Source organism: Gracilinanus agilis, chromosome 3 (assembly GCF_016433145.1).
Source record: "Gracilinanus agilis isolate LMUSP501 chromosome 3, AgileGrace, whole genome shotgun sequence".
Classification (NCBI taxonomy): Eukaryota; Metazoa; Chordata; class Mammalia; order Didelphimorphia; family Didelphidae; genus Gracilinanus; species Gracilinanus agilis.
Genome location: NC_058132.1, coordinates 534317023 through 534331047, shown reverse-complemented (window position 1 = coordinate 534331047; position 14025 = coordinate 534317023). Strand labels below are relative to the sequence as shown.

Here is a 14025-nt window from a genome sequence, read left to right as displayed (position 1 = left end):
TTTTTATGCTTCATTTTTGTTCATTGTGTTAATGTCCAGAACTCAAAACACATTGACATAGTTTGAATGAATTGTTCTCTCATTAACAAATATTTCAAGTTCTATCCCCGAATATACCTAGCATCCATGAGAGCTCTACTTTTACTTAGCCAAACACATTTTAGGAAATTTCTCATAAGAGATACAGAATTTTGGAATTCTTAAATATCTCAAGAGCATTTGTGGTATCCAGTCTTCTGTCTTTCATCCACCTAAGCTAATGTGGAAAAAAGTAACCCCAAATTACCAAAATTTAGGCTTTAAAAAAATAACACCCACTCTCGGACTTTACCCTCCAACAAAGATTGAAAGAGTGGTTTAATGAACATGAAAGAGAATGACCACTCTTTTTTGGGGGGGCTCATCTGGCATCAATTGTGAGCCTCTCACATACTATCCCAGAGTGACTATTCCAAAAGCTTACCTAAATCATCAGAGACAGGTACTGTTTAGCCTATTCTTAATGAATTCCAGTTGCAGTGTCAAAGTCCAGATGGGTTTTGCTGAAATTGTAGAGGTGCTCTTCAAAATAGCCCACTCAGAATAAATTCAAAGCTAAATCCTATTATGTTCAAAGTGAAGTGAAATCAATGTCAGTTCATGGGACACGGCCTCATTTTCAAACAGGAAATTTCAGTGGAGTCAAGAGTAACTACTTCCTTGCAATGTTCATAGTTGCAGATTTATTAGTGCATCACATGAATATTCATATATTGAATACAGAATGAACTGATATATTGTTAATCATCATTTTAAAACATTTTTATAGAATACAAATATATCAGAGTGTACATTTTTCTGTGTTGATGAAAATGAATAGTACTTTGGGACCAAGTATGCCTATTAAACTGATGTGATACATTACCAGGCCTACATAGAAGAAATGAGCACAGATGGTGGGGCTATTACTTCTCTAACAAGAAATTTGTCTTTCTCTCTCATTTTTTTCTCCCTCTCATTGAAATCTGAACAGCATTTTCTCAAGTCATGCAACCTCTGTGGGGATCCTTACTGTGTTTTAGCCATTACTTGTACATTAGTAGGGGGAAAAACCCCAAAGTGATTAATGACTTATTAAAACTTTGTAATGAGAGAACTCTCAAACTGGGTGTCTGTTTCATATTTTTTCTTTCCATTTGAGAAACATATTTTGCATGTAAATTAAAGTCTATTGGGAAGGAGTTTTTGTATCATGCTAAGATTCCAATTTGCTCATTTAGTGCTGACAGGATCATTTAGCCCATGTTAAAAAATACCGATGTATCTTTGCATAGACATTTGTAAATGACTCAATTGTTGAATATGTTTAAATGCAAAAAAGTTAAGAAATCTTTTTAGAAGAAAAAGAATATGAGAAAAATGAAAGTTATCTTTGGAGTATGATACTTGATTTAGATAATTTCGAGCATTTTCTCTACTTGATTGGAAAGGGAAAGATTTTCTTTTTTATGTCATTCTTTTTTCTTTTGCCTGATAAATATTAGCTTGGATCAGAAGATATATTACATGGAATATGGAAAGCCATAACATAAGTGACTTGATTAAGAATTCCTTTTGGTCTTGTTTAAAAAAACATAAATAAAAAGGTTGTTAAGAGACCAAAGTTTTGTATTATAAGTTATAGGTTCCTCATCCAAATCCGATTGTTAAATTTTACATAATTGATTATTCTAAATTAGAATAATTGCATGCAATGAATTATTTGATGAATCCTTGGTAAATCAATATCTCCTAAATTGTCTCATCAATTATGATAATTCAGAATTATAGAATCTAATATGGAGGTGACAGCATCCAGTGGCTTCAATTTGCCTAGATCAAAGTCACTTTTAGGGGTAGAACTGGAGCTAGACCATCACCTATTTCCTACTCCTATAAAAATACACATATTTATGCCAACTAGTATTGGCTAGAGATTATAAAATATAATATATGTCATGAAATTAGATAGTTGACATGGACTAATACAATATTTAACAGAAATTAATAGATTATCTTTAGTACTTTCAACTTCCATCAAACGGACCATCACTATAGCACAGCCATCTCCCTATTATGTGAAAAGTGACATTGTCTGTGTTTAGGCTTACTTTCTTATTACAAAACTTACACATTTTATTTTTCAAGAGCCTTCATTTCATAATATATACTTTTCCATTAATAACTCCTACATTATTCAATGTACCCAAAATCGCCCACACTTGCAAAAAAAGAAGGAATACGTTTTCTCATGTCTTTTTTTTTGGTGGGGGTGGGAATGCAGATTTCATTTTCATTTGATGGTGGTGGTTGTGCTTTCCATTTAAATAGTTATTATTGTACTTGTTTTCCTGTATCTGATTACTTTGTTTTATATTAGTTCATGCAAATTTTATTGTATTTCTCTATATTTGTCATGTTGATAACTTCTTATAGAACAGAAATATTCTTTTATATTCATGTACCAATTTTTAAAAATTTTACTTAAAAGTTTTTTTAATTACAAGGAAGAACAATTTTTGACAATTGATTTTTGATATTTTATGATTCAGATTCTCTCCCTCCTTTACTTCCCTCCTCCTTCCATGATCGTTAGTCTGATACAGGTCATACTAATGTTTTCATGCAATACATATTTCTATATTGTTTAGGCAGTGATAGAACATACATATAAAAAACTCAATGAAGGAAACAAATTGAAAGGTGGCATACTTTGATATGCAATCAAATTCTAGCAGTTCTTCTTTGGTTGTGTATAGCATTTTTCATCATGCGTCCTTTGTGGACATCTTAGAAACTTTTGCTTTGCTAATAAAGTTTGATTTTTCCCCATTGATCATCGTATAATATTTCTGTCACTGTCCACTGTTTTCCTGGTTCTTTTCAATTCACTTTGCATCAGTTTATATATGACTCTGCATTTTTTTGAAATCATCTTCTTCATCATTTCTTAGGGCACAATTGTATTCCATTACAAACATTTACCACAACTTGTCTAGCTTATGAACTTATGAACACAAACTCAGCTTTCCATTCTTTGCCACTATAAAAAGAGCTGCTAAAATATTTTTCATTCAGGCAGATCCTTTCCCCTTCTCTCTGATCTATTTGGGATAGAGACCAAGTAGAGTTATTGCTGGGTCAAAGGACATGCATAATTTTATTGTCCTTTGGAAGTGTTTCGATATTGCTCTAAAGAATGGTTGTATCAGTTCACAGTCATACCAACAGTATATTAGTGGCCCTATATTCTCAAATTCCCTACAGCATTTTTCATTTTCCTTTTTGAACATATTAGCTAATCTGATATGCGTGAGATGGTATCTTAGAGTTATTTCATTTTGTTTATTCTAATCAGTATTGATTTAGAGTATTTTTTTTTCTTATGACTATAGATAGTTTTAATTTCTTCCTCTGAGACCTGCCTGTTCATATCTTTTGACTATAATTTGGTAAATGCAATATATTATTATAAATTTGAGTCAGTTCATTATATATTTGATAAATGAGGATTTTGTCAGAGACATTGGCTATGAAATTTTGCCAAAATTTGTGATTCTATGCTTGTAACAATTTATGCCAACTAATAGGCATATATTTTATTTCTCAATTATTGCTTCAGAGACATTCTAATAAATACTTTTATTTATTGTAATAAAGTAACCTTATTAACTTTAAAAAGTAAAAAAAATATATTTATTTAATTACAATGAAGGAAATACATGGGGACTTTCTTTTTATCAATGACTTCCTTGTGGTGAACATGACTGGCAGTAAAATCTCTGAATTAAAAGATATCTTTTAAGACATGGATCTTTTGGTCATTTTGTTACCTTAATTTTAAATCAATTTCTGCTTTTTTTTAACCCTTATCCATCTTAGAATCATTACTGCATATCGTTTCTAAGGCAGAAGAGTGGCAAGGTCTAGGAAATGAGAGCTAAGTAATTTGTCTGGAATCACATAGGCAGGAAGTACCTGAGACTAGATATGAATACAGGACTACCTGTCTGTGTCTATGAATTTGGATGAATTCACAGACTCACCAACAATGAATTAGTGTCCCTTTCTTTCCTCACTCCCTTCAACATTAGCAATGACTCTGGGCAAATCTACACCTATAGTGAACTCATGCTTTTCTGAAATCCTAGAATATATGTTGTCCAGCAGGCATATCAAAAGGTTGTTTGTATGATGCAATGAAAAGACTGTCGACTTTGGTATATGAGCACATGACTTCAAGTTCAGGCTTCATGATTTGTCACGTGTAACCTAGGAGAATTTAGGTTACATGGCTTCAGTTTCCTCATCAGAATCACAAAGTCTCTAGTAGATATAAAAAATCCATGCTTCTTAAAACCTATCAAATAAACTGGTTTTCCCCTTTACCCTCATTTTGTACCCATGCTACTGTACCTATTCCTGCCTACCTCCTTTTTCTAGATTTTCAGTTCCCATTTCCTGAGTTACTGAGAGCCATTGTGCTAAAGTTGAGACATACTGAATGGTCACTTACAACAAATTTGAATATTTAGTAGTATAGTTAAGATTGAAAAATATTGCTATAATCTTGATTTGGCATTCAGTATATAATTAATTTATAGATTTGTATATATTTATTTAGGGTATATACATTTATTTGTACATATATACACATATGAAATATCTATATATATGAATATACATATATGTATGTATGTGTGTATGTGTGTGTATATATATATATAAATATATGCTGCTGATGATAATAAATTCCTATTGAATATTAATTGAACTCAGGTCATTTGGAAATTTGACTAGGGTGGTACCTATCAAGATCTTTAAAAACTTCATTAAAATTCCTTCTTTTTTAAAAATAGAGATTTCCTATAATTATTCAAAGGCAGGATGAGGAAAAAATGTTTCTTTTGGATACAAACTTTTGGATATTTTTGTAGCTAGTTATTAATGCTGATTGATTATGTTCTTTAAACTTTCTGGTCAGCTATTTTTTATATATGAGTATGCTTTATATTGTTTTATTACTTCTGTGAATTATTATATATATGTACATTTAAAAATATTCAGCTTCATCAAATAATTGGCATTATATGAAACAATTTTATAATTCCCATTATTAAATGGACAGTATAGATGAATGTATATGCCCAACTTGAGAAAATTTAATTACATGCTTATATTAGGTCAACATTTTTATGTTTATTAAAAATTATTATTGTAGTAACAATTATTCCTCTCAATCGGGTCCTTTAATAGATAATAAAATTTGTAGAAAATATATAGAATGATAGATGCTTGAAGCTTGGGTACTTGAATATAATTTTTTTCTAATACCTTCAATTTGCAAATAAGAAAACTAAGGCCCAGAGAAAATAAACATCTTGCCCAGGGTTGCATAAAAATAAATAGCTAAGTTGATTTTAACCCCCCTCCCCCAGGTTCTGAACTTCTAATTTTGTTTCATTCTGAAACTCAAATTATTTATTTTTCTAAAAAACATTTTGTAGACTGTGAAATCTTATTGTTTGAAATAAAGATAGAAATAATTTTTTCAAAAGTCATTCTTCAGTGGTGAAAGCTGATCTTTATTTTTAGAAAAAAACATTTCTAATTTCATAAACAGTTCTAGCATATTTTAAAACAGCATCTCTTGCATTTTTGTACATGGTGCTAAAAAAAGAAGGTAATTTGAAAACCATTATCTGAAATCTACTTTTCAAAATAAAATTCATCACCTTTCTTAAAAAATATATTAAATGGAATTTCACTGAGATGACTGAAATAGTACATGGGATTAGATTGAAATAGTAGTCACAAATAAATAATTCTTGTGATCATGACTTTAAATGCATATTTCTTTTACTTCATTAGCTATACCCATCGTGTGGTTGGAAATGGAATAAAAGCTCAATCTGGAAATCCAGAAGTGAAAGTTAAAGGGACTGATCCTATCATAAACCAAATTATTGATAAACTGAAACATGTTATTCAGGTAAGTAGACTTTTCATTTGGCGATAGCCTGAAGGTATTGAAGCACTTACAGCAAAATGTTCAATAAAGATAATAGTGAAATAGGCTTAATGAATGCTACAGTTTGATATGTGTTACTCTCTCTTGAAAACAAGAAACTGTGTGAAATAAGTATGCCTAAATTGTTACTAATTATTTAGTTTAGTACATTGCATATGGCGTATGAAAGTGAAAAGTTGCCTAATGCCAGGAACATCTGTACCTGTGAGTTTCTAGACAGCTCTTCAGCATTATAATCAATGATAAGAATCCCAGGGTAAAACTTGATCCTCAACCAATGAGCTTTAGACATATGAAATCCTGTGCTTACTCTCATTAACAATTAAGGATAACAAATATAAGAAAAAATAGAAAGCTGCTAACTTAACCTTTGTCATACTATTCCAAGCTCTCCTGTGAAGTTTGTAGCTGTATTTATTTTTTAAATAAGTAAAAAAAGTTAGGAATAGGGATAATTTTTGTGGCATTAATTTCCTGGGATGCCCATTGTTATATATGAATTCATATCTATATATGTACATATTGTTTTTTACTTATATACATATAAACTTTTAATAAGTATGTAGAATAACATTAATTGCTTATGAATAATTCTCCATTGCACTAAGAGATATAAAATCTTTGTTTTATGTCAAACTTGCTTTTGGCATTGGTTGTTATGAAAGAAAACATTATCCTATTTGTATGTTTCTTTAATATTTGAATAATATCAGTGATATGGGTGCTAGCTTTGCCAATTTGATAAATTCTATTAGCTAAAATAAAATACTCTTCTTCATTTTAGTGATAGTTCGGAATACTGAATAGTTAAAAGAGCTGAATTAGGAGTATTTTCTTATTGATTCTTCACTTTATAACTCAGATTGTGAATGTTTTTTTCCTCTTACTTTCTAAAGTAAAACTTGCTCTTTTTTTTGTCAGATCATACATTTACAAATGGAAAGGACCTCAGAGGTTACCTATATAATTTCATCATTTTATAGCTGAAAAAGCTGAGTATCAGGCAAAATATAATATATAAATACCAGAGATGCATCGTTTGAACTCATGTCCTCTGACTCTGGAGGGTCTTGTGTTTGGTTTGGTTAATAGCAAAATGGAAGCTGTAGGATGGATTAGAAAGAGTTGTGTTTATGGTGGCAGAGAACCTAGCTTTGAATACCAATGTAATCATTTAATTCCTGGGAGACCTTGGGTAATTATCTTTACCTTTCTAAGCCTCAGTTTTCTCTTTTGTAAAATTAGATAGTTGGACTAGAAGACCTGTACAGTGACTTTTGCCAATAAACCTATGTTATTAGGAGGAAACCATATTATCTTCTTCATAATCTTTTCTTATTTTCTCCTGAAAAAACTCATTAGTTAGACTACTTTTCTAAGTGTGTTTCATAATGTATGGTAATTCCAAAGTACAATGCTTTATAACTGTGAAGAATTATCAGAACCAATCTGGTTATGGTTTCCATTCACCTTACGTTCCCCTGGGGAAGATGTTGAATGAGTGGCCCTGAGATTTTGCAACTGCTCAGGGAGGCTTGTCAGCTAATGATGCTAATCACCATTAACATCAGGACTCCATAAGCCTCTAGAAATACCTCCCCTTGGTTCATCGCTAACAAATATTCTAGGTGATACAGGTGGAATTACTAAAAAGGGAGGAAAGGCACCACATAGAGCTAACAAAGTATATTCTGAGTGGGATAAATCCACACCAAACGGATGATGTATAAAGAGGGTAGACTTACCTACCTTTATCTTTGGGAAGAAGAAAGACAATAACAAATTGACAACTTAACCATTCTCCCTTTTCTACTGGCAAAATTCAAAATATAAACCCCTCAAAATGTTAGACACACACTTATATGTATTTCTCTTGTCTTAAAAAATTGTATTCCTTTCACCCTGAATTAGTTTGTGCAGTAACATAGGTGCACGTCTTTGATTTGTGGTTCAGAGAATTGGGGCTGATTATGTCTTTCTGGTAATACTTCCTTGAGGTTTAACATAAAATATTTTCCTAGAGGACTTTCTCTTTTAATTTCTGCTAGCAGGATTAGATTGGAAATATATTCATTTTAGAGGTTAGCAGAAACCCCTCTTCCTAGTGAGGTATTGCTAAGGTATGTGTCCCTTTGGTGCCTTCTGACAGCTCTGCTCAGTATCAATAGGAGTTTGCAGTTGTATAGGTGCTCTCAGTGCTGACAATATGTGTTCCCAGCCTGAGAGCTGAAGACCGTAGTATCGCCCTGCATCAGAGTGCAGTTAAAAGGACCCCGCATAGTGACAGCTTTCTAAAGGTTCACAAAATTCTTTTTCCACTAATAAGGCTATATTATGTGTTTGCAAAAGGGTAAGGGTCAGGGAAGAAGGGGCAGTGAGGGCATATCTCAGAATATAAACTGAGGGTCATTTTGATGTCAATCCCACTTTGATGTCAAAGCCACCTAATCACTTACAAATGTCAGCATCAAATTGTTTCCTTTAATTTGTAAGTGGTACTGGCTCATTTCTTCTTGGTGTGTATGGAATGCTGACATTGCATGCTTGTAAAAGGAAGACAAAAACTCTCCCAAATCTCTCTTTGAAAAATTCAAAACATATTTGTTAATTATTTAGTGTATGTAAAGTATAAGATGTGCAAAAGAATTAGATACCATCTCCTGCCCTGAAGGATGTGTAGTGTATTTTCAATATATGTCACATATACTCCAAAACTTCATTTCTTCAAGGTTATGTCATTAAAACAACAACAAAACTTTCTAGCTATGTAGACTATGCAGAGTATAGTTACTATAGAGCTAAATCAAAACCAGGCATACTCTGACTATGTGACCCTGGGCAATTCATTTACCTTCCCAGTGTTCTAGGCATCTTTCTAAAACTATACATTTCAGAGAGTGTATCAACTCGCACTGACAGGACTTTCATCATCTAAGTGTTCTGAATACTAATGAAATCATTGTCTAGTGTTGATTTTATTTTCTCTGATTTTATATCCTTAGCTATCCACTCAAACAGCAATCTTCCTACAGATTAGTAGGTAGTAATTTACATTCTTTGTGGCCCCAAATTTATTGCCTTGTGATAACCTGGTGATAAGGCTCTCAGAACTTAGCTAAAACATTTTTTAGGCAATGGGCAGTCCTTGCTACTAGCCTCCTGCTTGATGCTTTTCCAACTTGACTCCAAGAATGTCCACTCTTCTGGAATAGTTTTTGAGGGCCCCAAATCACCTCCATGCCATGATGAGATACTAAAATGAAACTTTCCTGGTGGAAGATGCATGTACAGATCACTCTAATACAAATAAGAATATAATTAACTTGGAAAAACACTAAAAAAACACAGGATGATAACCTAAACCTGTTAGGATTAGAGAATAATTTATGGCAAAGGTAAAATCTGAATTGAACCTTCAACCATCTCAGCAATTTCACCAGAAATAGAGTAAGTAAGTAGGGCATGTAAACACATAAGGATGGGAGCAAGTTTAGGACATAGTTTTGAAGTCCAGTTGAGCATTCAGTAATATGAAATGACTTGAAAGATAGGTAGGAGTCAGACTGCAGGTGGTCTTAAATCATGGGCTGAGGATTTGGAAGGCAGTGTGGTGGCATTGAAGGATTTTGAGCAAAATAATGATGCAAAGCCATGCATTAGGAAGATGACTCTGGTATTGTTGTATCAAATTGATAACAGTGGAGAAGTGGACAGGAAGACCAATTAGGAGATTATCACAGCAATCTGGGAGTGACATAATGAAGATATGAACGAAACGGTGACAGGTGAGGACATATGAAGAGATTGAATCAGTAAGGTGGAAAATGATTGACTGCGGAGGGTAAAAGACAGGGAGGAGATGAAGATAATTGCTGTTTCTAGCTCATGTGGCTGGAGAATGGTGATGATATTAGGAATTATGGGAAGGCTGAATAATTCATCATTTCTACAAGGTTTTATAAACCTTGTGCCAGGCACTATGATATGGCTAGATTCTGGAGTTACCAAGTCAGTAATAAAATAGCCTCAGCCTGTAAGAAGCTTGTTTTGCTTTGTTTTGTTTTGTCTTTAAAGCGAGGGGACTCTATTTACACAAGTAAGTGAATTAAACATACATTCAAAATAAATAAAAAGTTCTATGGGGATGGGAGGAAGGATACTAGTAGCTAATAAAGGCCTTTTGAAATCCTTGAGCTCAAATTTAAAGAATATTGCACATTCTATGAGGTGAAGCTGAGAGGAAGTACATTCCAGACATGAGGAGTGGCATTTTAAAAGATAGGGAAATGGGAGTTCAAATATAGAATACAGGAACCAACAAGGAGATCAGTTTGGCTGAAATACATACACACTAGAGAGTGTGAAGGGGATTAATGTGCTATAAGCCAAGATCCAGATTTTGAAGGGTTTTACATGCCAAATAGAAGAATTAGGAATATGATTTTGGTTGGGACATTTTGAGTTTGAAGTGAGAGTACTAAGATGTCTAGTGGACTTTTCCAATAAGTAGTTGAGTATGCAAAAGAGAGAATATTCAGGGTTAGAGATAGAGATTTAAGAGTCATCTTGTTATAAGTGATATGCAAAAAGGGAATGAATGAGATAGCCAATGAAAAGAATAGAAAGAGTTAAGAGAAAAGGGGTGTGTTTCTTTTCTTGGTCCAAAGAAAAAATGGAGGCTCTGAGGGAGCAGAGATGGATTAGTCAAAGAGGTAGAAGTAAAAACATTCTCTTGGTCTCTCCAACCAGCCTAAAGTGTAAGTAAAGCATATGGCTACCTACATTCTATAATTTGAGGGTGGCACAAGCCCAAAGAACTCCTTTTCATGAATTCACTGTAATTCTGGCCACCTATAAACCCAACCTGAAATTCCTTCCATTTAAGTTACAAAGGTATTAAATGATAATATGATAAGGAATAATGAAGACTAGAAGATAGATTTGCCTTCAGAAGACTTGTCTTGAAAATCCCTATTTATTGAGAATGTATTCTTACTGAGTGCTCATATGTTTAACACTTTAATTGTGACATAAGGAATATCTTGGAGACTTAGAGCTTTGTGCCTCAAAAGATATAGGAATAAGCAGTAGCTTGTGCACAATGACCCAGGAGAATAGGAAGCAGAGTGTCCTATAGACATTCGTTGTTCAGTCAAATTTTTCAGTTATTCCCCACTCTTCCTGACCCCATTTGGGGGTTTTTCTTGGCAAAGATATTGGAGTGGTTTGCCATTTTCTCCTCCAGCTCATTTTTACAGATAAAGAATTGAGGTAAACAGGATTAAATGACTTGGCCAGGGTCACATAGCTAGTAAGTGTCTGAGGCCAGATTTGAACTCAGGAAGATGAGTCTTTCTGATTCCAGTCCCAGTATTCTATCCACTACAGACCTATTTCATTCCTTTTGTTCAAAAGGGATATATTCGCTGCCCTGTGAATGTACTGAATTTGGAATCAGAGAGTCTGGTTTCAACTCTATACTTTCTCCTTCTAGAACCTTGGAAAAGTCAATTAATTTCTTCAGGCTTCAATTTATATCTCCCAAATTAGGAGACTGGACTAGGATGACATCTAAGGTTCCCATCAGATCTATATGTCTATTCTTCCATGATTTTGCCCCCTTCCTGGGCAGCTAAGTGGGGCTCTGGATAGAAAACTATTTGGAGTATAAAAGGCCTGAGTTCACATTCTACCTCAGACATTTCTTAGCTGTGTGATCTAGGGCAAGTTGCTTGCCTTGGTTTCCTCATCTGTAAAATGAGGATAATAAAAGCATCAACATTCTTTGGTTATTTTGTAGCTAAATTGAGATTATATTTGTGAAGTTCTATACAAATTTTTAAGTGAATTGTAAATGCTCCCTATTATTGTTATTCCTGATCCATACACATTAATCAAATAAGTGTGAGTTTTTTTCCTGTTTTTTACTAGTTTATTCCATCCTAATATCCAACCTACTTTTGGAGAATGAAATGCTGCCTATGTATAGCCATGACTAGCTGATGAAGACTACAAAGAAGAGATAGAGATGTAAAATTTTTTGTTCAGGTCACTACTGAGTCATAATTTCTGCCCAAAGGAAAACCTTGGTGTTCTTAGATATTTACTTCAAACAGAATCATCCTCTAGTGATCAGCACCATGTGATGATGGTACTGAAAATAACACTTCATGCCTTTTAATGCATTTCACTGTGTAGTACTGCTCTTTAAATTACCTATTTTCATTAAGGTATTCTCCAGACAAACTGATTCTGGAACTTCTTGCTGTTCATCTTAACAAAAATATGCTTAGGGCTAAGATGTCAGTAGAAAAGTAACATTTATCTAGTCATTTGTCTTTAATATTGTATAACAGTGATTCTTTTTCAAGTGAAGCAATGTCAGATGTTAAAATTGTGCTCACTGCTGAGCCACCATGAGAACCAAATAGTACAGCAGTTAATGATCCAGGTCTTTGAATTACCTTACCTGCTTTCCATCTGTAGAAAAGTAATTTAAGTACCTAACTGAGAGGTTTCCTTTTTTTTTAAATTGTTAAAATGGGGTTCAATTTTTAGTAAAAGCTTTCATGTAATGATGTCTTTACCAAAGACTCATAATTTCCCATGTTAAATCAAAGCATATTGTTGTTTCCTCCAATAGCTTTTGCTGCTTTGGAGTTGAACAATGGTAGGGGGGTGGGTACAGATGAAACAAAGGACAAAAAGAGAGACGGGGAATATAGAGATAGAGATAGAGGAAGAGAGACAGAGAGATGAAACATACACAGAGACGTTCTTTCAAAGAAGTAAGCACTTTTTAGACATTTTTAACCTGAGGAAATATAGTTTATATTTATATCTTAGAAATCATAAGTTTGATGGATATTTTCCTGGTTTGTATCTTATTTACCCTTTAATGTTTGGTTTATATTAAAATAAAAGTCAGACATTTTATGGAGGAAGTGCTTCACCATTGGAATCACTCTGTTCCTAGGATGGTGGATATATGTGGTAGCCAAATGAGTCTGCTTTTCAAGTGAATAGACTATGGGCAGATTCTATTTTAAAACTGAGAGAATTGTCTTAAAAGAAATATCAAGAGAGAAACGGAAGTATCTGCAGTAAAAAAGAAAGACTAGGCTTTCTGAAACATTCTGTTGACTGTATATTTCAAGCTGTCTCTGAAATCCTTGCTTCTCTCTCTAAAACCTTTCACCTTATATATGGAATATCTGCTGAAAAAGATGTGTGTGTGTGTGTGTGTGTGTGTGTGTGTCTGTCTGTCTGTCTGTCTTTGGACAGAGAATCTCCAAAAGTTAGTCCCAAATTCTGACTTGATTGACCAGAGGATAGTAGTTTACATTCAGTGACACTCTCAGGTTCCAAAGCCTAACTCTTTTCCCAACCCTTTCTCAAAATATTCATTTTATTATATTCTCCTCCAGAAAATGTTCAGGGATACCTACTTTGTAATATGCTAAATTGTTGACACTTCATATGACCATTTTCACAACTAAGGGATAAGACCATTATAATTGTAGTTACATTTTGGTGCAGAAAGAAAAAAATATATTGGAAATGCCTTCAATAACCTGTAGTTCTTATCTAATTTAACAATTAGTTTATCTGGATAGATTCAATGGAAGATTGCATTTGAGGGAATTGTGGGATAACAGATTGACTTCACTATAGACCATTTCACCTAGAAAAATCAATTGTCAGCATAAAGCTAACCATGCCAATTAGTGCATAATCAACTGGAAATGAGTTTAAGAACTCTATTTGAAAGTGTCTTCAATAATGGAATTTGGACTAGTCTTAGAAAATGTGTTTCCTTAAATGACTGCAGCACCATGTATTTATTTCACATAGAATAAAAAATGTTTTTATTCATATAAAATGCTTCTGATCTTCCTAAAAAGAAAAAGAAGCATTAAATCCTAATCCTTGAACTCTCTCTCTCTCTCTCTCTCTCTCTCTCTCTCTCTCTCTCT

General features: G+C 33.3%; 1 protein-coding gene across 1 annotated transcript in view; it reads left to right on the top strand.

The window, feature by feature from the left end:
- GPC5 (glypican 5) overlaps positions 1-14025 on the top strand; it is a 1030679-nt gene that overhangs the window by 667229 nt on the left and 349425 nt on the right. Inside the window, exon 5 of the mRNA XM_044669349.1 lies at positions 5890-6010. Within this exon, the coding sequence (XP_044525284.1) occupies positions 5890-6010 (121 nt within the window). The remainder of the gene's footprint in view (positions 1-5889; positions 6011-14025) is intronic.